At 44.5% G+C, this 26,779-nt stretch overlaps 1 protein-coding gene across 1 annotated transcript in view; it reads left to right on the top strand.

The window, feature by feature from the left end:
• The window catches only part of LOC142250084 (3',5'-cyclic-AMP phosphodiesterase 4B-like), a 412,078-nt gene extending 387,603 nt beyond the window's left edge, over positions 1–24,475 (top strand). The window contains exons 4-7 of the mRNA XM_075322147.1: positions 22,952–23,146; positions 23,986–24,022; positions 24,212–24,282; positions 24,442–24,475. Coding sequence (XP_075178262.1) covers positions 22,952–23,146; positions 23,986–24,022; positions 24,212–24,282; positions 24,442–24,475 — 337 coding nt within the window. The remainder of the gene's footprint in view (positions 1–22,951; positions 23,147–23,985; positions 24,023–24,211; positions 24,283–24,441) is intronic.
• The last annotated feature ends 2,304 nt before the right edge of the window (positions 24,476–26,779 follow it).

The raw sequence follows: 26,779 nt of genomic DNA, 5'->3' as shown, positions 1-26,779 counted from the left end.
TGAATATTCGACGAATAACTCGCCACTTTGCGAATATTCGATGTGCAATATAAGTCTATGGGAAGCCCAAATAGTTCCGAATAGTTATTATTCGGGTTTCCTGTAGACTTACATTGCGCATCGAATATTCGCGAATAGTGGCGACTTATTCGGAAAATATTCGCAAAGCCAAATATTTGAGGTATTCGATCATCCCTAATAATCACTAGAAAACTGTTCTAATAGAGAGAGAGGCTTCATTGCCCTGTACTGCGCTTGTACTGTGGCTTGCGTGGCCCATTTTACAGCCCCCCGTTCTGTTCCTGTAGCTTCACTTGAAGCAAAATGAATGTGCAGCGTGTAGTGTTTAATTGCTTAATTAGAGCATGTGATGATGTGGAAGACATGACAGCCATGCAAAAATGATCTATTAATACACTCTGTTTGTTCACACTTGCTAGTACTAAATGAATGCTGCAGCCGTCCAATTAGAATGATATAATGTAAAGATTTATCTATGGAAACCAATCAAGAATGCAGTTTTTTGCATAAGTGACCTGATTGGTTGCAGTTACTAAATATTGGAGGGTATTATATCGTAACTTGTAGCATTAAAAAAAGCCACAAAGCAAATTCTTCAATAGGGCCCCCAGCTATCACAGGTGTTCAATAGTATGTGTCATCTCATATGAGTGAATGGGACCTTCTGGGCCCTCTAGCCTCCAGGGCTTGAGTGTGACTGCAAACCCTGCACCCACTATACAATTACCACCATTTCCATATATCTATCATTTTGAAACCAGGATGGACTTAATCAATTTACATTTCTAAAGAACCAAGGTATGCATACTGTAGCTCTGGTGTAGCTAACGGGGGTGTACAGGTTTTAGTCACACTTGGGCTTCTCAGATACCAGGGCCCAAGTGTTATGATCCGGAACCATGGAAGATCACCATAAATCATTGGTAAAAAGGTGACAAGAGCATTGGCAACTTATCTGGCCGCCATCCCCTTACTAACCATCAACACTAGAAGTAGCTGAGGGGTGAACTAGCATCCTATGCACCGCGGACCCAACCGGAGAAGCTAGCTATCCTAAAGGAAGGAAAGATGAATAACTCTCTGCCTCAGAAATAGACCGTAAAGGTATAGCAAGCCACCCACATTCAAAGACTGCGGTGATGTAGGAAAAACACAATGCACAGATAGATGATAGGATTAGCAAAGGTGAGGCCCCACTGACTAAATAGGACAGGAGAGAAAAGGGGCTGATGGGTGACCAGAGAAAAACCCTACAAAAATCCAAATTCCTGATCGTACAAAAAAGCCCTCAGATCGCTGGATCTGAACTCCATCCTATACCAGGCGCTCTTGTCATACCAATGAACAGAAAGCAGGAACCATTACACATTCAAGAAGCAACAAACACATGGACTTATAGGAGCAATACTCCAAACATAGCTGCAGGGAGCGTCCCAGCTAAGCAACTGAGAGGGAAGATTCCTGCCTGCAAATAAACTGAAAACAACCACAGTAAATGACAAACTCAGATAAGAGCAAAAAGAACAAAACAACATAAGAAAGAACCAAGCACTTATCTGGGGTAGATGTGGTCTGGAGCAGGATGAGAAGGCTGGAAAACTAAACAACAAATGACATCCGGCTCAGAATGCTAGCAGACCAAGGTTTAAATAGGCAGAGAGTTAGCAATGGAAACGCCCATTGCTCAAAAAAACCTGGTCTCTGTCCAAACCATTCCTGGCCACAAGAGGGAGCCTCACAGCAGCAAAAGCATAATTGACATTCACAACACCCAAGTGTCGGTTTGTCATGTAACATAACAGTAGTATTGTAAATAACACATTGTAGGTGGGTCCCTGGGGGCTAACAACAAGTTATACCTCTGAACCATCTGTTTAGCAATAGCCTTCAAAACTGAAGCACTTTTGCTTGACTACACTACAGAATGCTTTGGGGTGAAGCTATATAGAGTGGAGAGGGCAAGAGTGGCATCACTATCTGGTTATCAGTATACAGTGACTAATATGGTGTCGGCCCCTATATAGATACAACAACTTCTGCTCTTCTGGGAAGGTTTGTTAGAAGTTTTGTCATTTTACCCAGAAGAACATTTGTTAGGTCTCTCTCTGATATTAGGGAGAGGTCAGCCTCACAATCTCTGTTCTAGTTTCATCCCAGAGGACTTGATGGGGCTGAGTTCTGGGCTATGTTCAGCCGTTCATATTCTTCCACCAAACTTCCTTGACCATGTCTTTATGGACCTTGTGCACTGGGTACAGTCATGGAGAACAGAAAAGGGCATTCCCCAAACTGTTCCCACAAAGCTAGAAGCTATAATTATCCACAATGTCTTTTGATGAAGCTTTAAGATTTCCCTTCAATGGAACTAAAAGGCCAAGGTTGACCCCTGATAACAACCCAGAGCATTATTGTCCTCCACCAAACTGTACAGTGGGTACAATGCAATCAGGAGGGGGACGTTTTCCTGACATTCACCAAACCCAGACTCCTTCAACAGATGCAGATAAAGAAATGTGATCCATCACTTCACAGAATACTTTTGCTCAAGAATCCAGTGGTGGTGGCTTTACACCGCTCCATCCGACGCTCGGCATTGTGCTTGGTGATGTACGGCTGCTGCAGTTACTTGGCCATGAAGCTCCCAGGGTGCAGAGGGGGTCTTGACTCTGCAGTTATGGAGTCAGCAAAGTGTTAGCGACTTTTCTGCTCTCTGCAAAAAATATAGGCTAGCTTTAATTTGTGTAAGGAATACCTAATTCAAACACCATTGGTTTCCACACCAACATGCAGACAGCACCAGCCTCATATGCAAATAGTCACCCTGCAGTTCAGATAGAGTCAATTAGTATAAAGTAAACTGAGCTATAGTTGTTAAACTGCTACTTATAGATATAAGGCAAACGCCTATTAAGGATAATATAACTAGCTCACATATCGCTGCTGCTATAAGGCAATTATAGTGGGTAGAAAGTGGGTAGAAAGGGTATTTACCTGTTCTTTTGAAGAAGCGAGGCGAAACGGCGTCAGGGGTGGTGGAACACATGGCCAGGTGATCCCTTCCAACAGGTAAATACCCTTTCTACCCACTTTAATTGCCTTATAGCAGCAGCGATATGTGAGCTACTGATATTATCCTTCATAGGCGTTTGCCTTATATCTATAAGTAGCAGTTTAACAACTATAGCTCAGTTTACTTTATACTAATTGACTCTATGTGAACTGCAGGGTGACTATTTGCATATGAGGCTGGTGCTGTCTGCATGTTGGTGTGGAGACCAATGGTGTTTGAATTAGGTATTCCTTACACAAATTAAAGCTAGCCTATATTCTTTGCTACCAGCAGGCAAACGGCAAAACAAGCCCCATAGGTAATGGTATGTGGTTATTTTCACTATATGGGAATATGATTGTGATATCTATCCTGTTGTTAACAAATCTAATGTAATGGAGATTACGTGTGATTAATTATGGATGTCATCCTGGGATTATGTGCTCTAATTCGTGGGTTCTTCCTGTTTTTTAAACAAAATTTTTGAATTTATATCAATAAAGTTTCTATTTTTATAAAATATATGTTTACGCTTTCACTTCATACCTAATCATTATTTTGGTTGGGTTGCTGTTTTGGACTATTTTGAAGTGTGTGTTTAATAAGGACAATTGATCTTATAATATGCCAAATCCAGGCTGATTATGAAGTGTGGCCCTCTGATAGAGGCAGGGGCCACAGCTGAGACATATTCCTAGTTCAGAGCTATAGCTACTGCGCAGTCCTCCACATTGGGAATGCTCTGGGTTTAGTACCCAGCCCCCTTCCACACGCGGTGCGGTCGGGAAACCTTCTTGTTTGTTTAGCTGTTGTCTTTGGCTCGGTGCAGCATATGTGATGAGGATGATTTTGGTTGCTCTCCCAGTTGCTTGAGTGACTCATTGGCTATGAAAGCAATGATACGAGCTCCCATTTATCAACGTTCTCCTGAACATCTCTGTGTGAATCTAGAAATCAAATCGCTCTTCCTTGCCGAGAGCTCTTCCACAATTACAAATGTGTTTTCCGATTGCGCATTTCCGAAATGAGTTTTTCCCAATTGTGAGCTTAAATCCTGTTGATATTTATTGAGGTTTATTAAGCTAATCTAGAGGAATAATGGCCACTCCATGTAAGTGGGAGCTTCATGTTGCGATAAAGGATTAGATTAGTTTTCTAAGCGGCGCCTTCATTCATCTTGGACCCGGGAAGGCCTGTTGCTCGGTTTTTACGTAACTGCCTATCATATCTATTCTATTGTATCATTTCATTACCATCATGTTTTTCCTCAATGACTTTATTAGATAGACAGGATGCAACTAAATATCCAGACATTCAGTCTGCAGACCTTCCATAAAGGCTCCACAGGCGTGGAACTGGGGAGTGGCCGAAAGAGCATGATGTGTTCTGGATGGCGCGTGTGAGGGAAGGTAACAAGTTGCTACTTTGCCTTTTTTCCAGAGTATTTTGACAGCACACTAAATCTTTGCCCTTGATGAAGAAAAACCTGGCTACACCTACATAAGACTTATATGATCTGAACTTTGTATAACCTGAATAATGTAAATGTTATCAATAGCGCCAAGGCAAAAGCCTGCCTGATGCAATGATCATGGCATATACCTGTCTCAGTTTACTAAAAGAAACAACAAATATAGAATGAGGTTTACCACGCTTCAGAATCTGTGCTACAAATTATAACTATATGTTCTCCCAGTTCATAGACACCATTATTATACCGGTAAATGACAGGTTATATCAAAAGAATAACAAGAAGATATTTTGTAGCTCAAGTACTGCACATCATAGTGATCAAAATTCATACAGATGATGATATAAATAGGCTTGGTAAATAAATACTCAGGCTATAAGCCAGCCAGAAAATAACAGTGATGATTGACGCGGATATATGTTCAACAGATAGCAACAGTGAAAAAGTAACAATTAGAAAAAGAGTAACAACTTGGTGAGAGTAATGCAACAAAGTTGAGAGGTGGTTGTTATAGCGGTACCTTAAATCTGCAACAAAATATGAGTTTTATATATGTCATGATCCAGGCCGGTATCTGCCACTGTGGTAATCTCCCAGCTCCGGTCTGGTCAAGTAAGGAGTTGATTTTTTCCTGTCTCGTTTTGGTTTCCGGAACACTGTAACTGGGTGCTACACCTCTGGTTCAGCGCCAGTGATAGTCTATGTCTTATAGTGTGTGTAGCTGGCTCTGTTGAGGTACCCGATGTGTCCTGCCATGCACTCTCGTCTGCCTAACCTGTGTCTGTCTGTCCTCCCCCGGCCCTGTCCCGCTTGACATACCTTGGTTTGTAGTTTGGACTTCCCGGTACTTGACGTAAGCTCCTGTCCCTGACTTGGCTCTGTCTCTCCCTTCGGCTTTCTCTATTACCGTTCAGCTCCTGACCCCTTTGCTTGTTTCTGACCCTGAGTTTGTTTACCCTTCGTACATTGATTTGACTTCCTGTTACTGACTTGGTTCTCTTACTACCCTACTGCTACCTTGTAGTGACTTTGCTGTACTACTCCGGGTCACATCTTAGTACAGCGTGACATTACTCTGCTACCACCAAGGATTATACAAACAGCATATAACTAATGAATAAAAAAGCTGGATCCTAAAAGTCTAATTGTAGATATGTTCCTGATTACTATTCCTGCTCATGATGTGAAAAATAGGAAATTGTAAAATAGAAGAATGCCCTTATAATAAGATATGAAATGTCCAGAGGTTTGTAATCAGATATACGATGCATGAGAAATGAAGGCATCCCTGGTTTCAGCGGGAAGCATGCTTGCAAGTTGAGCATGTGATGTCACAAGGAACCATGACTGGTAAGTCTTTGTAGGGCTTATAGGTCCTGTACCCCGTATAATTTTACACATACCCCCATAACCTATATCATGGTTGCCTGTGGTAGGGTGTATTGGGCATATCCAGTATTGGTGGGGGGGTGGACTGCAGATTATGAATATGTAAATTACAATTTCAGGGAAGAAGAGGCAATTTGCATATCTAACTTCCAAGAAGAGCATTGTATGGCTTATAAGTTTCCTTACAGTGGTATCTCACTCTGCACAAGGAGAAGCAATGCCCCTTACACCTATAGGTGATGAAAACACACATAAATGTAGGTGTCTTGAAGGGCATCTAATGGACATTCACCGGGAGTAGGTTTACCAATTATGATTATCAATGAGGGCTTTCTTCCACAGTGTATACTACATACCATTCACAACACAGACCAGACCCCTATTCAAATACAGACCCGAACTATAGACCCCAGGGTAACTGAATAATTATTGCTCACTAAAATATAGAGGCTAGATCAGACTCCAAATTAAATCAAGATCCCAAATCAGACTCTCTAAAAAATAGACCCGAGGCCAGAACAACAAAAGAAGCGAATCCCTATATTTATACAAACACTAGAGCAATCTTCACATTTAGATAGACCCTAGCCCAGGCATAGGCAGTGAAGAGGGTTGGGTGGCTTGTGGGGGGGTGTCCATCAATGTGAGGGTATCACGTAAGCTCCTGATGGGACAGCTTCAAGCTAAGCTCAAATGAGTGCTGAACTTTGTAGACTCTGCAAACTGTGGATGTGACTTTCTCTGTGTGATTGTTTTTTTTCCCACACGGACTGGAGGACCTTGTGGGAAATAGCCCATGGTAATGGGCACATAGTCTAAAGGGGGCTTGACACGCAGTGATATCGCTAGCAAGCATACTCGCCCCCGTCGTTTGTGCGCCACGGGCAAATCACTGCCCGTGGTGCACAATATCGTTAGGAGCCGTCACACGGACTCACCTGACTAGCGACGTCGCTGTGGCCGGCGAACCGCCTCCTTTCTGAGGGGGCGGTTCGTGCAGCGTCACAGCGGCGTCACTAAGCGGCCGCCCAATAGAATCATAACATCCCGCCCACCTCCTTCCTTCCTCATTGCCGGCGGCCGCAGGTAAGCTGTAGTTCGTCGTTCCCGAGGTGTCACACGTAGCGATGTGTGCTGCCTCGGGAACGACGAACAACCTGCGACCTCAACAATCAACGATTTTTTGAAAAGGAACGACGTGTCAACGATGGATGATTTGGTATTTTCCATCGTTAACGGTCGCTTGTTGGCGTCACACACAAAGACGTTGCTAACGATGCCGGATGTGCGTCACGGAATCCGTGACCCCTGCGATATATCGTTAGATACGTCATTGCGTGTAACATTGGTCCGTTTATTGTCTGTGTGCATTTCATTGCACAAAGAGGCTAAACTTTAAGTTCTTGTCTGCAGGAGAGTCCAGGAGTGATTGGGAGAACATAGAAAGTTAAGTATAATTGTAAAAAGACTTGGTGTCAGTGGGATTTGCCTTTCCGTCCAGAGTCCAGAGAAGCACTAACAGAAAAGTTCCTGATCACGCTGTGTAGTGATTGAGTCGGTTCTGCGTTCTGCACTGCTGATCCGTTCACTGATGAATTATTCACATTATTTGGAGTCTTTTATTTATGACAGTAATTGATCACTTCAGTGTTACGGTGGCTGCAAAACTTGTAGCATGTGCTTTATGTCTGGTAATGAATTTATTCCTAAATTGATAAACCAGAATATTGACATTAAAAAGGGTTAACCCTTTAATTTCCCTTCCATGTTTACGTTTCTACATGCACAGATACATTTTAAAGCTTTCCCTAGATCAAACTTCGGACTGGGCGATATGAGTGTCAGACAACATTTTTGCAGGTTCCCAAGCACTGTCCTCACTGACTAATGAACCACAAAGACAGGGTTGCTTCTGAGATGATAACCATTTATTTAAATCTACTCTACAATTCTCAGAACCAATTATTTTAGGCCTTTAAGGTCTTTCAGTAGATCTAGTGACAATGAGATATGTGGCTCCCCACAGTCTAATCATATTCACTGCAGCTTTGGGATGATCATTAACAATCATCCAATGAACAATTAATAAAACTGTCATGAAAACCCTTTTCTAATCTGGCAAAGAGGATGCCCGGTATTTTGAGCCACAACTGATAATCGGGCATCAGCGTCGGGTGCCTCAAATCAGCTGCAGGTAATTAACACCTCCCCCCCTATACAATATCCATGTAAATCAGATGCCATCTACATGGCGATGACCTAAATTGATGATGATGTAAGTAGCATTTTTTTGATTTTAGTTTTACTTCTCTCCATGATCTGCTTAGGTCTTAACTCTTCCCTTCATTGTACAGTCCTTATACATATTAAAGGGGATGTATGATTTTTATAGGGGTGGGGACTCTTATTTAGGATTCTTATTTATGGACCAGTATGGAGTTCAGCTACAAAGACCATTTCTCTAGAGGACAGGACTTTTTGCACATAAAATGTACAGCTTCATTTCTCCTGTGGTAGGTCTTCAAATTGAACACTTGCTATGGTGTTTCTCCACATATGGCAACTTTCATTGGAGGCCACTTGCTTTACTGGTATCCTTCTATTAGTCAGTGTAAAGGGCTTTTCTTGTGTGCCGCCCCCGTGGCAGCAGCCGAGCTGCTCGGATCCGGATCCGCGGTGTATCGAGGGTCTCCGGACCTGGGGGTCATGCGGCCACTCAAATGAAGAGGGAATTTACAGGGGGATGTATTAGATAGAGTTCATTACGCCACCCGTGGTATGTGGTAATTGGAGTACCACCGCTGCAGTTGGGAGTACCCGGGGATGCTGGAAGGGGGCAGCCAGGTGTTGTGACCCTCCACAGGTAGGGGGGATACCCCGGGGGCTCGGTGATGGTGTGAGAGGAGTGCCGTTGGGTGCGAAGGGGTCACTTGCGTACTCACTCAGTCCATTAAGCTGACACCGACAACTGGATAAACCAAAGTTCTGGATACCGCTGCCGCTGAGGGGAGCTAGTTCAGGTCCCGTCCCCGATGGTGCTGCCTGGTGATCCGTGACCTGCCTCCAGCACTAAGTTTACTTCTCTGTTCGTCACGGTAGTATGGAACTTGCCAGGTCCCGCTCCTGGACCATTTGGAGTGGAAAGTCCTATCCCCCTTGTTGCGCTAGTACTCCGATTTTGGAGCAGATGGAGAGCGGATCTTGAAGGCTCCATTCTCGTCGGGTAAATTGTCAGGTTGCCTGAAGCTACTCCTTGACCTAGGGTCCACGTACCCCGTCGTGCCCTGGTCCCAGCCCGGTGATGGTGCAAGGCTGCCGGCTGTCCTCCTCGACAGTTCCATGCCCCCTGCGACCGGGGGTCCAGCTCCTCTAGGCCCAGACCACCGTCTGCCACCTACATAGCTTCCTAGGAGCCCTGCTTATGACCTTCTCTCTCCTTCACTTCCAACACAACACTCCCTCCTCCTGACACTCCTGACCTCCCCTCTCCAACCCCCCAAGTGGGCGACCCTATTCCACTCAAGCCGTCCACTGGTGTGTTTGGTGGGTATGGTGCAGAGTGTACCTAGGATTTTGATTAGCTGATGTAAGCAACACCATGTAGTTGGGGACACATAACCAAGAAGGAGGTAGATATTGCACAGGAGAGCAGATTGCACAATCCCCTTTGACGACCTGATAGTCCAGGGATGTCACATTTGCTCTAGCATTGCATCCATATGTGACAATTAGGGGGGCAATGAAATACTACATGGGTGTCAGAACTTTACTGTTAATGTCTCCATCCAACGAGCTGCCTGGGGAAAGAGCTAGATAAACGTTGGAAAAAAGGGCTGATTCATCAATACTGGCATTTTTTCTTTCAATATTGATAAGAATATACTGCAGTAAGAGGTGTATGCCTCTTAATGAATTTGGCACATTTTTTCGCTCCATGTGTAGAGTGTCATGGGTGGTTAGTTGCGAGGAGGGATCGACTCTGAATGCCCCTGCATGGTTCATTGAAAAAAAGGCCCTGGTTGGGGGTGTAGCCTTGTGTTGTGTGAACTGAGAACACGTGCAGGCTGCATACTGCCCAGGACCCAATGATGACTACTACTCAAAGTTCGTTTCAAAGAACAACCCTTTACTCAATGGTTCATTTTTGTGACTACTTCCCACTTCAGATAGTGGGCAAATATCTTTAAGCACGTTCGAGTTCTACAAGGCAAAATTCAAATTGTCTCTTCAGGAAGGAAAGAGATAAACTCTAGCGCCACCTATTGGCAGTAGCAATCCTAAAAGTCAAAAGTGACCCTTTAACAAGCCTTTTCATATGACTTAGGATTTATGCTAAATCAGAACCTCAATTTCCAGACACTGTGTTTCGGGATGGTTGTCCCTCATCAGTGCTAAGTATGAGGTCTGATCTGGCTGTATGAGAAGCTATAGTGGGGTCTAAGGGGAAATCTTTTCTCCTTGCGGAGACCTGACAAACCAATTCTGGCTGCCAGTGAGGAGTCTTATAGCTGCAATGATGCTCTGGAAAATATTCAAATTGAGGTTCTGATCTGGCATAACTCCTAAGTCATATGAAAAGGCTCGTTAAAAGGCCACTTTTGACTTTTAGGATTGCTACTTCCAATAGGTGGCATTAGAGTTCATCTCCTTCCTCCCCGAAGAGACGATTTGACTATTTCCCAAAGGAGCATTGCGGCTATAAGACTCCTCACTGGCAGCCAGAATTGGCTTGTCAGGCTTCCGCAAGGAGAAAAGATTTCCCCTTAGACAAGGCATAATCAGACCAAGTCCTAATTTCCACTTGGTTGCTTTAGATCTTGCTGGTCCTGTGAGTTCCAGCACAGCCCAGCTCAGCGTTACAGTACAACCCGTGAAAGTCTCCTTCACTTGCAGCAGCTCCACGTCTAGTCTCCTAACAGGGGTGAGGGTCAGTCACCATGGTCAGAGCAGAGCCTTGCACTCTCAGATGCTTTGGGAAAATCCACTCCGTTAGGCAGACTTCAGTCACATGCCGGTTAGGATAAATCTGTTACCTTGACGGCTAATGTGCCTGGCCGCTACAGTCCTGTCCTCTGGCTCCTATTATCTGGGGCCACTCTGTTCAAGGATCGTTCTCTCATTTGAACATTGTTCGCACTCCATGTCTCTGCCAACTCTTAAGGTTCACACTGTCTTATCTCCAGTCTCCTTTCTTCTCATTGCTGCCACAAGCCACCCACTGAATGCGACCTCATGACCTACAGACTCCCCATTCATAACTGTCGCTGACTAGATCTTCACTCCTTAAACTCAACTGAACCTGCCAGAAGGAACTGTCTCTTACCTTATCGACTAGCTCCTCCCATTGTGGGCTAGTCCCAACACTTAAGTATTGCTTACCCTATAGTCTGGTAACTTCTTTTACAAGTGCTATGCCATACTTCATGTTTCAACACTACAGATCACAGGTTACACTATACATTACACAAGAACATATTACAATACATACAATCCACACATTATCATCACAGTTCACATAACATAATATACACTAAAGATGAAAGACATTATTCACATTACACTACACAACGTGACTGGTGTCTTCAGGGGCATGAACGCGACAGCAATAGTCCACTGCTTTTACACAAGCGCCAGTTTCAGAAATGTACTAAACTTTTGTGTTGTAAATTATCGTTAATTTGTCGAAACACACTGCATCCCGCTAAACTCTGTGGAGCTGACGTAAAAACTATGAGTTGTGGAAAAAAATCTGCAAAATCTTTGATACATTATTTTGCCTGGACTCTCTAAATTTCATTACATGGGTTCAGGGTAGCACCTGGTGGTTAGTTTTGGGATTGCATTATTCCCTTTTTTTTGTTTTTAATCTTTTCATTGGGTGAATATGGGATACTCTAGATTTCTAACATGGCAACAAAATTATAACAACTGTGTTCTTTCACATGTTTTGTTTTGTATTTGTTCTTTCAAAGAGATATGTTGATCCAATAGGAAAGGTATGGAAGGGCATATGTGTATTCAGTGACATCAGGAGGTGCAAATCCCAAAATGTAGCTAGTGGTCTGCTTCAGAATTAGCTCATTACAGCTAGGTTGTATCAGATGCCCAGACAAGGCAGATAGACGACTGATGCTGGGTATAAACATTCAATATCTTTCATGAAATCTGTCAGGGAAGTTTAGTGTACATAAGGTCAGACTGACTAAGTCCTTATAGGCTACTGAGGGGAAAAATCCTTAGTAAAAAAAAAAATATTAGTAGCAGCTGCAGAGTATCATTGCACATATTAAAAGGGTATTTTGTGTGGAAGACGTTATCACCTATTCACAAAATAGGTGCTAATTTCTTGATCATTGGGGGTCCGACCGTTGTCTCCTTCTCCCCAACAGATCACAATTATGGGGAACTTTTATCCGGGTTAGAATGGAGTGACCTCCATTCTAGCAATCCCATAGAGAAGGATTGGAGGAGCGGTTGAAACTTTCATGTGGATCCTGAATTTCTTGATATCTTTTTTGAGGAGCAACCTTAAAACTTGAAGTTTGGGGTGTCAGGGTGAAGGAGCTGATAGACCTTAAAGTACATAAACTCTCAAACCTTATTCCCATCTGTAGCCATAAACACACAGCACCTTTTCATCAGCTTACATCTAGATTAATATTTGTTTCTTGATATCAAATCGTGCGCTTCTCTTTCCAATAGGACATGTTACTGATTGTCTCATTCTGCACTGGTATCCGAGTCGAAGTCATAGATCATCATTACTAAGGGGCACTTCGCACACTACGACATCGTAGCTGTGATCTTGGTAGGGTCAAATCGAAACTGACAAACATCCGGCGTCGCAGTCGATATCGTAGTGTGTAAATCCTTTTTGATACGATTAACGAGCGCAAAAGCGTCGTTATCGTATCATCGGTGTAGTGTCCGACATTTCCATGAATTGGGAAATACCGATGTTACGATGTTGTTCCTCATTCCTGCGGCAGCACACATCGCTGTGTGTGAAGCCGCAGGAGCGAGGAACATCTCCTACCTGCGTCCTGCGGCTCACGCCGGCTATGCGGAAGGAAGGAGGTGGGCGGGATGTTTAGGTCCCGCTCATCTCCGCCCCTCCGCTTCTATTGGCCGCCTGCCGTGTGACGTCGCTATGATGCTGCACGACCCGCCCCCTTAATAAGGAGGCGGGTTGCCAGCCAGAGCGACGTCGCAGGGCAGGTGAGTGCATGTGAAGCTGCCGTAGCGATAATGTTCGCTACGGCAGCTATCACCATGATATTGCAGCTGCGACGGGGACTATCGCGCACAGCATCGCAGCATCGGCTTGCGATGTCGTAGTGTGCAAAGTACCCCTTAGAGCCGTAAATACAGATAACTCTCACTGTTCTGTTTTTATCCTTTCAATGATTTTTAGAGTACGGAGAGTGCAGATAACTCTGTTTTAGAACTCAGTGGATGATCTCTGAATGTAATTCTGAATTGCAGCTATTTTTATCAGTAATTTCTGTGCGCCATTTTTAAACTTTGCTGGATTTGTTCACCTTTGGAAACTGGTTTTTTTGTTTTTTTTTACATTGAAGGCTTATTTGTATCAAAACCTATGGAACCTGGATTTTTTTTATGCTAAATGCAGTAAAAATCTATCTTTGTACTGTGTTAGCGATTAGATAGAAAAATATTAAAAGTTTAGGTTCGTCATTGACTGAAACCTTTTACTGGCTAACTGACAAGATGGGGACAAACACAGTTTTCGAGACAACTCAGGTCTCTTCCTCCAGCATGTTAGCATCATGAAGAGACCTGAGTAGTCTATAAAGCTGCTATTTGTTACCATTTTTTTTCAGTTAGCCATTAAAAGGTATCAACCAGTGAGAAGTCACAATTTGTAATATTTTCCGCTACTAAATGCAGAATGTCATTTGTAAACCGCGAGCGCCCTCTACTGGCAGCGGAGGTGTAATACAGCAGAAAAGTGCAAATGAGGATGACATGTTGTTACATTGCCCTGTTACATTGTAACAAATACTTTAGAAGGCTAAAAAGAAGGACTATTTTTCTGAAATGTTGATTCAGGGAAAGGAAAAATCCACAAAAGCTAATCTTGAAAAAATCACTTCCAAACTAAAAATGGCCAACAGGATAAATCTGCAGATGAACGATCAATCTCCCGTAATCTAGTAACTAAAATTTATAAAAATGTTAGGCTCCTAAAAGCCATCCAGGCCCCTTTTGATCTCTTTAAGTGAGTTCACAATGACCACGTCCTGTGTGTGATAGATCCATAATGGTCTTATCGTAAAGAATCCCATCCATGCTGGTGTAGAACCCTTCTTTACTCTAGATATACAGGATACCCCTTTATAGTACTGGGAGTATATAGATTACTCAGACTTTTGATTAGCCCTTGCTTTATTAATACATAGTTATTAGGTCTTTCTTTTTGTCTAATCAAAATAACCTTCATTTAGAAAATGTTTCTGAGTTCAGTAGCCATTCCATTAATTACTTTAGTTGTCACGCTGATTTTATTGTGTTGCTTGTGTACTAGTGCTCAGTGCTATATGCAAAATTCGGTACATGATCTTATGAGTAATTTGCAGTTGTTCTTGTCGTAACCATCATAGGCTCCTTCAGATGCAGATTATGATCGTATTTGCCTTGGCAGCAGCTGCCTGACACTAGCTGCTACAGCTAAAGGGTAACTGTACTTTCAAGTATCTTTTCAGAATACGCAGGCTGCATGTTGTTGATACTACTGTGAGCAGCTTACACATGCTAAACGTGCTCCCTTCCCTGCAACTACTCCGGTATTGTCTCCATCGAGCACATCAGGGACATCCTTGGTTGGTGATTACACAGGAGCTGCCAGCAGCGGATTTTGATGATTTGCCCAAGTGCATTCCGCACGGCAGAACCTTCCTCAGATTACCATTAATAACCTCAGTGATAGCAGCTGAGCCCATGAGCAGTGGTTTACATAGAAATGATGCGACCCCATAGCAAAAGTCTGAATGAGTTACTGAAGTTACTGGGGCCAGTGGGGGGTATACAAGTTACTGGAGAGAAGTGGGGAGGGCATAAAAGTTACTGGGGGGAAATGGGGGGCATACAAGTTACTTGGGGCGTATATGCACATTAATATCTTTATCCTAGCTAAGCTATTAATTTCCCAGTTCGGTAAGTAGATTATTACCGGGCCCGGCTCTGTCTGGACCAGTCTAGGCAGTGCTGTGAGTCTGTTTTGTGATTTTGTGCAGTGTGTCCATCTGCATCTCTGCCTGCTGAGCCGCTTGCGAGCAATACAAGAACTAATGGCTGCCGCCCACCTGCCTCCAAAGCTCCTCTCTCTGGCTGTAAAGCTTAGGGGTACTTGTCACATAGCGAGATCACTAGTGAGATCGCTGCTGAGTCACGGTTTCTGTGACGCACCAGTGACCTCATTAGCGATCTCACTGTGTGTGACACTGAGCAGCGATCTGGCCCCTGCTGTGAAATCGCTGATTGTTACACACAGTGCTGGTTCATTTTTTGGATGTTGCTTTTCCGCTGTGAAGCACACATTGCTATGTTTGACAGCAAGAGAGCAACGATCTGAATGTGCAGGGAGCAGGGAGCCGGCTTCTGACAGCCTGCGGTAAGCTGTAACCAAGGTAAATATCGGGTAACCAAGCGAAGTGCTTTGCTTGGTTACCTGATATTTACCTTGGTTACTAGTGTCCGCCGCTCTCACGCTGCCAGTGACGGCTCCCTGCACACGTAGCCGGAGTACACATCGGGTAAATAAGCAAAGCGGTTTGCTTATTAACCCGATGTGTACTCTGTCTACGAATGCAGGGAGCCAGCGCTAAGCGGTGTGCTCTGGTAACCAAGGTAAATATCGGGTAACCAAGCGAAGTGCTTTGCTTAGTTACCCGATATTTACCTTAGTTACCAAGCGCAGCGTCGCTTCCACGCGTCACTGGTGGCTGGGGGCTGGTTACTGGTTGCTGGTGAGATCTGCCTGATTGACAACTCACCAGCGACCATGTAGCGACGCACCAGCGATCCTGACCAGGTCAGATCGCTGGAGCGTAGCTAAAGGGTGACGGTACCCTAAGTCAGCCAGGGGGGCGTGTCACGCACATGCATGTTCAGCCTGAAAGAGGGGCAACAGAGCAGGAGATGCTTCTAGGAGACTGCTGTGTACATGGCACTGAGTTGCAGACTCTGATAGTCTGACACTCAGGCTGGCTGGAAATGATAAAAGTGAAAACACCCACACCACGGGCAACCACCACCGGGCCCGGCTCCCCTCAGCTCACGGGTCCCATAGCAGTGGCGTGGCCTGCCTCTATTGGCAGTACGCCACCGCCTGTGAGTGTTGGAATATCTGCACATGACTCATGTTCCAGACTGATTAAATGGAGATGTTTTGAAAATTTTGTTTCAGTTCTTTCATCATTTGCAGATCACGAACATGTCTATCCATTATGTGATTTTCATATTTCCATGACTTTTTCTTCAGTGTTGAGGAGTGTATTACAAAGTTTCTTATAGTCACATCTACTATTGATTTATACAAAGTATGGATACATTTTCAATTCATTGTCAGTTATTATTTTTCTCATTTCGAAAGTAATCTTGGAATATAATTTCTTTTTCCATGTACAGAACCTTATAGTTATCATATCACAATTGGTCTTTCTGCAGTGAAAGGCATTATTCTGATAACAGTAAATGGTTAGAATAACAAAGTGTTTGTAAAAGCACCAACTTTGTAATTTACAAGTTATTTTAAATTCTTCATTCTTAAGGAGAAAGGGATTTTTTTATTCTATACTTTACTGCTCATTGCCTAGATTGCTGCAGTTTAACAGTGGTGGCGGGTCTCTTGGGCACGGAGCACAGTGCTCACAGGTTCTTTACAGTAGAGCTTGTAAGTGCTGCTTTGAAGTTGGCTGGATGACTGGATCCAGCTTATTGTTGCTGTGCTTCACCAAGAGGCAAACCTAGCTCTTCTTGTGGAGAGCACACCGTTTCGGCTGGTCTTGTCATGGTGCTGCTGGTCCAAACTTTCAGTGCTCTGACGCTGGGCAAATCACTTTTAAGCATTACTTAAAGCAAAGATGGGCTGCAGTTGTACATCACCCAGGCCAAAAACAAGTACTCTAGCAGGATGCAGCTAAGCCCCCACTAGTGGAGGCATCACAGGTGCAGGAGGGGCAAATCACACACACATTTTCAAAAAATAGAGGGGGCAATTGCTGGATGATAAAACTGCAATTCACTTTTATATTGGATATATCCTATATGAGTGATCAACCTTTACACCCCATATAAAATATAGTCCTATATCTGAACTGGAACAATTGTATCTTCTGCTCAACAGAGTTTGACTTTGGTTCCTTAAGCCCTGAGATAATTGAGAAGTCCACACTCCAGGTATACAGAACATATGCACTTTTATTAGATCCTACAATCGCCAGTTCTCATTATACACACAGGACAGATCATCAGTAAGGCTAGTTTCACACTTGCGTTGAACGGTATCCGTTGCATTGCGTTGTGTGACGGATGCAACGGATGTGTTGCATATAGTGGCACAACGGATGCAATGGATCGTACAAAACAACGGAATCAGCCTTTTTTTAAATTTTTTTACACAGTTTCACCGGCGGCAGACTATTGTGAACGATCAGCTGATCGCTCCCTGCAGCCGGTCGCCGGGTGATCAGCTGATCGCTCCCAGCAGCCGGTCGCCGGGTGATCAGCTGATCGCTCCCAGCAGCCGGTCGCCGGGTAATCAGCTGATCGCTCCCAGCGCCGGGTGATCAGCTGATCACTCCCTGCATGGGGGGGGGTTAAAATGATCACTCCCAGCGCCGGGTGATCAGCTGATCGCTCCCAGCGCCAGGTGATCAGCTGATCGCTCGGCCGCCGAGAATGTGTGCGGGGGCGGAGTGCGGAGTGGGTGGAGTTGAGCGGGGCCATGGCGCTGAGGACAGGTGAGTGAGTGTGTGTGTGTGTGTGTGTATATATATATATATATATATATACACATGCGGAGTAGAGTGCGGGAGGGGGCGGAGCCGAGCGGGGATGTGTCGGACTCCCTGCACACGTGGCCAGGGTAAATATCGGGTAAAGCACCTTGCTTGGTTACCCGATATTTACCTTGGTTACCTGTGCAGGGAACCAGAGAGAGCATGCACAGTGAAATCCTAAGGATTCCGCTGCTCAAAAAAAGTAACATGCTGCGTTCCTCCCGCTGGGCGGAAGCAACGCAGCACCGCCCAGCGGAAGCAACGCAGGTCCTTTTGGCACAATCCGTCATCCATACAAGTCTATGGGAAACAGCGTTAATCCGTTAACGGATTCCGCTGGTTTCCAAAAGGGCGGATTGTGACGGAAGGAAAACAACGCAAGTGTGAAAGTACCCTTAGATCCTGCAGGTTATTTGTGAATTGTCTCTTAGAAAATACACCTTGTTGCACGTTCAATCCAAAGTCACCTGCACATGGGGTTGTCTCCTGCTGGAATTTTCGTAGCCATTATTGAGTTGAGCATGGATCCTATGGGTCTTTAAAGGGCCACTCTGCCTCTTCTAGTCGTCAGAGAAAAAAACAAGAACATGTAATCACTGCCTTTAATATGTAAAAAAAAAAAAAAAAAAAAAAAAAAAAATTTTTTTCATTTTGCACTATGTGCTGTGTTTGCCAGATGTAATATTTCTCCATTATTACTACTGCAATAAACTTCGAGTTATCCTACTGCAATAAATTGAACCAAAAAAAAAAATAAAATTTGCACAAAATACAAATATGAGAACCAAAAGACGGAAATCTGATATAAGGTAAATGAATGGTATACAAAAATAGAGATAGCACAAAAAATGTTTATTGAAAACACAAGGTGGTATGCAGCAGAGATGCAGGAGAATAGGCACACACACTTAATAAATAACCATTATAACAACAACATAAAAAAAATTAAATGTGCAAGGGAGATCTGTAGAAATGTGTGAAGATATATAATAGCCATGCAGTCACATGCTGCAGTGAAAATCACTGGTTACATAAACAAGATCATAGAATAGTTACCCTTCGTCAGGATTAAGGGTACGACCGCACTTTGCGTTGCCCTACATGCAGTTTAGAACGTACGTTGTTGCCTTAATTGATTTGACCAAAGCTGACTTTTTCAGAAATTTAGCGCTAAAAACGCATGCGTATTTGTTAGGGCCAGATGGACGGGCAGACCCAGGAGGTGGATCCACTGGGCCGAACACCTTCCTGAAGGCAAGGAGTCCGGTAGCCGGTGCACTACAGGTAGCAGGACAGTCCGTGCAACAGAGTAGAATGGTGAAGTCCCTGGGACCACGGAGTCACTGATGGTAGTCCGGGTGACGGAGCTCAGGTTCGGAGGCCGAGGTGTTGTCAGGCAGAGTCCGGAACCGATGGAGCGAGAGGACGGGTCACCACAGGGATCAGAGATGGAACGGACTGACGGGATGGCAGATAGTCAGCGTTCGGGGTTCGGGAGTCGGCAGGACCGGATGGCGAGGCAGGAGCGGCTCTAGAAGAGAGATAGGTGAGTATATCACAGAGACACAAGGAGACCTGACTCCTAGCTTAGGAAACACGAAGAACAGGCCCCGCCCACTTGGACACTAAACCCCTTTATACCCTGTACCTGTGTGTTCAATTTCCTGTCAGTGGACGCTGGCCCTTTAAGAGAGGGTCAATGACCGCGCGCGCGCCCTAATGCGCATGCGCGAGGCCCGGGTGCCAGAAGCCAGGGCAGGGAGCGGTGAGCAGGAAGCAGGAGAGCCGGGCTGGGGCTGAGTAGCCGACGGGCGCCGGGAGCGGGGACCAGGACGCCTGGGGACCGCAGGCAATGGAGGCTGGAGACCGGGGAGCGGCGGACGCCGGACAGAGGAACCGGGGAGCGACGCAGGGAAGCCGGGGAGCGTGGCAGGTGAGCCGGGGAGCAGAGCAGGGGACCCGGGGAGCGTGACAGTATTTACCGCGTTTTAGGTGCGTTTTCAGCGCTTTTTACCTGCATTTTCACCTGCGTTTTGGCAGATGCGTTTTGAACATCAAGACACTGCTTAATAAAGTTTAAAGAGTCAAACTCAATGAAAAAATTTGAAAAAAAGAAACAAATCTATATTTATAGAGAAAATCATTGAATTAGATTTATTTCATTAAATTTTAGCGGCAATATGATATTTAATGGACAAATAGCAATAATTTAATAAAGTTCTTAATTTTAATTGTCGGACTATGTGTGTGTGTAAAGGGACATATGAAATCATTATTTTGATGTGCAGAAAGCATGCGTTTTTGAAGTCCAAAACGCATGTTTTCTGCACCTGAAAAGCAGGTAAAACGCAGGAATTGAGAAGATTCTTGTTTTTTGCCATTTCTCATAGACTCCTATGTTAGCAAAACGCACCCAAAAGGGCAAAAACAACTGACATGCTGCTTCTTTGAACGCATGGTTTTTGCCACAAAATATGCAAATTAAGGTTAGGAACGCACTTTGCGTTTCCAACTGCGTTTCCACTGCATTTTAGGTCCGTTTTGGGAAGGATCTTTTCCATGCCAAAAGACATGCGTTTTGATTTTCCAGCAAAGTCAATGGAAAAGGTTGATTTCTAGACCGCACTTTGCGTTTTGAAACGCTGCGTTTAATTTGCATATTTTGTGGCAAAAAACATGCGTTCAAAGAAGGAGCATGTCAGTTGTTTTTGCCATTTTGGGTGCGTTTTGCTGACATTGAAGTCAATGAGAAATGGCAAAAACCAAGATTCCTGCACATTCCTGCGTTTTACCTGCTTTTCCAGTGCAGAAAACATGCGTTTTGGACTTCAAAAATAATGATTTCATATGTCCCTTTACACACACACATAGTCCGACAATTAAAATTAAGAAATTTAATAAATTATTGCTATTTTTCCATAAAATATCATATTACCGCAATAATTTCATTAAATTAACTATTTCCATTATTTTTCATGAAAATATTGATTTGTTTCTTTTTTTCAAATTTTTTTCTAGAGTTTGACTATTTAAACTTTATTTAGCAGTGTCTTGATGATCAAAACGCATCTTTCAAAACTGTGGAAAAGCAGGTAAAAAGCGCTGAAAACGCATCTAAAACGCGGTAAATATGCATGCGTTTTCAGCGCTAAATTTCCGAAAAAGGCAACTTTGGTCAAATCAATTAAGCTCAAAACGTGCGTTTTGAACTGCAAATAGGTGAACGCAAAGTGCGTTCCTAGCCTTTACGCTGCGTTTAGAAACGCAAAGTGCGGTCAGGAAATCATCATTTTCCATTGACTATCATGGAAAACCAAAACGCATGCCTTATGGCATGAAAACGCTGCAGCTCAAAACGCTGCAAAAACGCAGGTAAAAACGCAAAGTGCGGTCGTACCCTCAATCTGAAACTTGCGTCAGGTTGGGCCCCATACTTGCGCTTTAGGTCCTGTTTGAGGTAAATTCATATTTGATTTTTTTAGTCTATTCAGTCACCGAGGTTTATTTATAAACAATGACATTATGTTATGCTATGATCTTGCAAATTAAGGCTATGTGCGCACGTTGCGTAAATTCATGCAGTTACGCTGCGCTTTGCAGCGCAGCGTAACTGCATGCGTCCTGCGTCCCCTGCACAGTCTATGGAGATTGTGCAGGGGCCGTGCGCACATGGCGTCTCAGAGCGCAGCGCTTCGGCTACTGCCGAAGCGCTGCGCAAAAAGAAGTGACATGTCACTTCTTTCCTGCGCTTTGCCGGCAGCTCCTGCTCTGTCTATGGCAGGAGCTGCAGGCAGAGCGCATGGAATCGGCGCTCACTACGGACATTTCTGCAGCGATCTAAAGCGCACATAGCCTTAACCAGTGATTTTCACTCCAGTGTGTGACTGGCTATTATATATACCGTATTTTTTGGATTATAAGACGCACTTTTCCTCCCAAAAATTTGGGAGGAAAATGAAGGGTTGTGTCTTAAAATCTGACTGTAGCTTACTGGGGGATGGTGGAGAGGGGTCACATGAGGCAAGGCAATGCTGTGCTGCTCTCTGTGGCGCTGTTCTGTATGGCTCTATGCGGCAGGCCGCACTGCTCTGTGCGGCGGGACACTGTGCAGAGGGCAGCGAGGCACGAGTCATTCTGAAGATGTCAGCGGTAAGGGATTCAAATAATGGCGTGTGTGTATATGGAGCTCTCGGTTCAAGCTCTCATCTATACATGTGCCAACTACGGCCTCCATTCCTTTGAATCCCGCACCGCCGACATCTTCACAATGATCAGTGCCTCACCGCCCACAGCGAGCACCAGCACAGAGCAGCGCCGGCTAGCCCAGCTCAAAGCAGTGCCAGCTATCCCAGCACAGAGCAGCTCCGGCTGGCCCAGCACAGAGCAGCGCTGGCTACCCCTGCACTGCACTGTAGCCCGCAGTGAGTATCTGGGCCCCCCTCTTCACCGCCCGCAGCATCGCCGTACTCCAGCAACGCTCCTGCCTCCTGTGATCCCGCTCCACCACCGCTGCCACCCCACTTCCCTGGTAAGACACCACTGGATTATAAAACTGACCCCATATTTTTTTTTTTACCTTTATTTTATCTCTAAATTTGGGGTGCGTCTTATAATCCGGTGCGTCTTATAAAATGAAAAATACGGTATTATACATTTCTACAGGCCTCCTTTGCACATTTAATCTTTTATATGTTGTCTTTATGATGGTTATTAAGTGTATGTGTGTGTGTGTATGTGTGTGTGTGTGGTGTGTGTGGGTGTGGTGTGTGTGGGTGTGCCAGATCTGGATGCATTGCCATATCTGACCACCATGTGGTGCTATAGCGTTGTTCTAGATATGTACAATTCCAAATATATTCATTAAGTTATGGTTTCTATGGATATATCATATAAACATGACAGTGAACCATTTACAGGGATATCCTACATACAGACACACACTGTATATATTTATTCTTATGAAGTGACATTTTATTTTGTTATGCTTTTCTTTTGCAGTTTTGATGTTGAAAATGGCCCAGCTGCAGGACGTAGCCCCTTGGACCATCAAACGAGCCCTGGCTCAGGACTTGTTCTTCACACAAACTTCCCAAGTCACAACCAGCGCCGGGAATCCTTCCTCTACCGGTCGGACAGTGATTATGATCTATCACCAAAGACTATGTCCAGAAACTCCTCAGCTGCAAGTGAGCAGTAAGTCCAGACAGATTCTTTGCAGTAATGTTATCCATGCCGATCCCGTCCCAGGTCGCCTTATATTAGGGTCCTGATTAGTGTCACCACAGAACTTCTTCCCTGACAGTGTCTGATCACCATAGACGTGACATGAACCAGGTCCTCCTTTATTGTTTTAGGACATTAGACTTTAAAGGGTTATTCCCAATATTAAAAGTTATCACCCATCAGAATGAAGCTGTGGCCTGCGCACAACAACTCCATCCATTGTCTATGAAACTTCCCAAAAAAAGATGATCGCTGTATCAATAGTCTTAAGTCAGTTATTGAGAGCCAGAATCAGTGGGTGTCCCAGAGGTGGAGCCCCATTGATATCATAATTATTACCAATTATGTGAATTGGCAATAATAATTTTAATGTTGGAAATACCCCTTTAAGTAAATATTCACTTTTTGTCGTCATATGTTTTTAGGATAAATATTTTTTCAATATATATTTAAAATGGTAAGAGCTGTATTATTCTGATACAGAGCTCCAAATCTTCTACTGTAATAGACATCGTTATAACATTATTCACCTGCAGCCACCACTAGAGGGCGCTCACTGCATACTGTTGTATCATTGAGTTCAGTGTGTAGACACTTAGCTCCCCCTAGTGGTGTCTGTTGGATGATGAATTTTATCGTTTAAAGGGAATATGTCACGTCACAAAATGCTATTAACCTGCAGATTTTGGTTAAATTTGCAGGATAATAGCATTTTCTCAATCCTTTTCCTCCATCCTGTCTCTTCTTAATAGTTTTCCATCACTTCTTATACATGATGCTCTCTGACCCGTTCTCTTGTTTTTTTTAAGGCACGGGGATGACTTGATTGTTACTCCATTCGCCCAGGTACGTCTTTTTCTTGTTCCCTTATCTATAATTTGCTGCTTCTATTTTAGGAGATTTATGGTATATTTCAGTTAGCAACACAACAGCCAATCAGATTTCAGCTGTAATGTTGTAAAGCATGCAGCAATAATAAAGTGGGCACCTGATTGGCTACTTCGGAGTGATTGATGTGCCTGGTCTCTGTTGCAGGTGCTGGCCAGTCTGCGCAGCGTCAGGAATAATTTCACATTATTAACCAATCTTCATGGAGCTCCAAACAAGTAAGTGTTAACAGAAAGAAACCCACAAGACTGCAAATCTAGCCTGTGTCGTAGCATCACCGGCAAATCTAAGAAAGTTAAAAGAATCTTTATTTTTCAGTTACTTGCACTTGTCTCTGTTTGCTGTCATCAAATGGAAACATTCTTGTTTATATCCAGGGAGCAGAAACATCCCAGTCCTGATACATTGTAGATAAGGGAGTCTAGGGCAGGAGAAAAATATTTGTGCTGCCGTGTTTTACCTCACAGGGTATTGTCTACATTGATACATTGTAACAAACCCATCAGCTAGGTCAGTAACTCAATATAGTATACATATGCCCTACGAACAGGAGTGCATGCATATTGCTGGGATTTGCCATCACTTCATGATCATGAGGGTGCAACCTCTTGAGCCCCATAATCCAGATAATGTTGAGGTTGTAGACCTGTATCCTCTTAGGGTTACTTTACACGTTGCAACATCGCTAGCATCGGCTAGCGATGTCGAGCGCGATAGTACCCGCCCCCGTCGCACATGCAATATCTGGTGATTGCTGCTGTAGCGAACATTATCGCTACGGCAGCGTCACACGCACACACCTTGTCAGCGACGTCGCGGTGACCGCCGAACAATCCCTCCTTCAAGGGGGAGGTTCGTTCGGTGTTACCGCGACATCACTAAGCGGCCGGCCAATAGAAGCGGAGGGGCGGAGATGAGCATGACGTAACATCCCGCCCACCTCCTTCCTTCCGCATTGCCGGTGGACGCAGGTAAGGAGATGTTTGTCGTTCCTGCGGATTCACACACAGCAATGTGTGGTGCTGCAGGAACGACAAACAACATCGTATCTGCAGCTGGAGCGACATTATGAAAATGAACGACGTGACACAGATCAGCGATTTTTGACTGTTTTGCGCTCGTTCATCGTCGCTCCTAGGATTTACACATTGCGATGTCGCTACCGGCGCCGGATGTGCGTCACAACAACCGTGACCCCGACGATATATCAGTTGCGATGTCGCAACGTGTAAAGTACCCCTTACTGTTACTACACAGTCCCCAACCACACTGTGAGGCACTGCACAACCTATTTTGACTGGGCCAATCTGCAGATGGACGGTAAGCAGAGAAAATGGTGACATGTGTAAGGCTGGTGGATGTGGACCCACTGCGCCATGGACCGGGCTTACCCTGGAAGGGGACAGCTAGGCGACTACCTGGTTTTCACTAGAGCTTCTGGTGTTGAGGATTTGCTGGGACGCAGGTAGTCACCAGGTGCCACTCCAGGGCAGTCCTCGGGTCTACGACAGCTGACTGGAGGGTCAGAGACATTGGAGTGAGGTACAGGAGATTAAGACAGAAACATGGTCAAATGGTCCAAGGTCAGGGCAGGCAGCGCAGGATCAAAGTACAAAGCTGGGGTCAGGAGTGGAGAGGTCAGATGGGTATGCTAGCCGAGTCGGTAACAGGAGAATCAATACAAACAGCAGACGAACTGACTATGAACCAACGTTCGGACAAGGAGTGGTGGGAGGAGTTTTCTAATATAGACACTGCTCACATGGGATAGATCAGGGAATCTAGTCTCTGCAGAACACAGCAGGTTCAATTCACGCAGAGACCAGCAATGCCCCCCTAAGGACAAATGGAAGTTACATATAGGAGTAGCAGTGCAGAGGAGTGCTGCAACAGGCAACCCAGTGATGAGCATCATGAGGGGGGCGGCACAGAGGAGGTATGTGAGTTGCCACCGTGACAAAGGACTGATATAGTGCTGCAGCCCCTTTACTACATCTGTGGAGATTTGATACTGGTTTTCCCACTGATCAGCTTTTAGTTCCGGTGGTGATCGGATGCAAACATTGCATGGAGCTGAACAGCAAAGATCTGTCCAATGCGTACTGGCCATAGCTGGGTACTGCAGCTTCTATTCATCCTATTTAAGATTTAGGTAGTAATTGAATGTGTCCACTAGATGGCGATGTCTGATTTCATAGACTTATATTGAATATTGCGTTAGGTGAATATAATGTGCGGTGGCTCCATAGCAAAGAAGATAATCCAGAATCCTGTTTTTTAGCATATGGTGGCTTTTCTGTTTTTTAGTATAAATGCAGCTTACAGGATCGGTATTATTACAGCAAGGCATTGCAATCTCAGGTTTAATTAGTTTCAGACCGCCCATAGGCAATGTACGTCTGTGTGGTCCGTGTTCTCTTCTGCAGTGTCGTTCTAAAATGTCACTGCATAGTAGAGCAGCTGCACATGATTGTCGGACACATAGAGAAAGCTGCAACTTTTTATCGTCTTTGCCTTTCCAATCGCTGCATATACAGCGACTGTGTATACAGTCATAGGAAGAGTTTCCTCCTTCGGACCCTGCAGTCATGTCATCAATGGGTGAAATGAGGGAGCAGGAGCTGCTTGGTCCTGGGAGATTTATTTAGCTCTGCCATGCAGCCAGGAGGGTGAATTTCCACTGTAACTTAGGTTACTATACCAGCCCCAGTTCCA

The sequence above is a fragment of the Anomaloglossus baeobatrachus genome, chromosome 8, assembly GCF_048569485.1.
Source record: "Anomaloglossus baeobatrachus isolate aAnoBae1 chromosome 8, aAnoBae1.hap1, whole genome shotgun sequence".
NCBI classification, from domain to species: Eukaryota; Metazoa; Chordata; class Amphibia; order Anura; family Aromobatidae; genus Anomaloglossus; species Anomaloglossus baeobatrachus.
The sequence above is the reverse complement of the archived record's forward strand: the minus strand, read 5'-3'. Positions and strand labels throughout refer to the sequence as shown.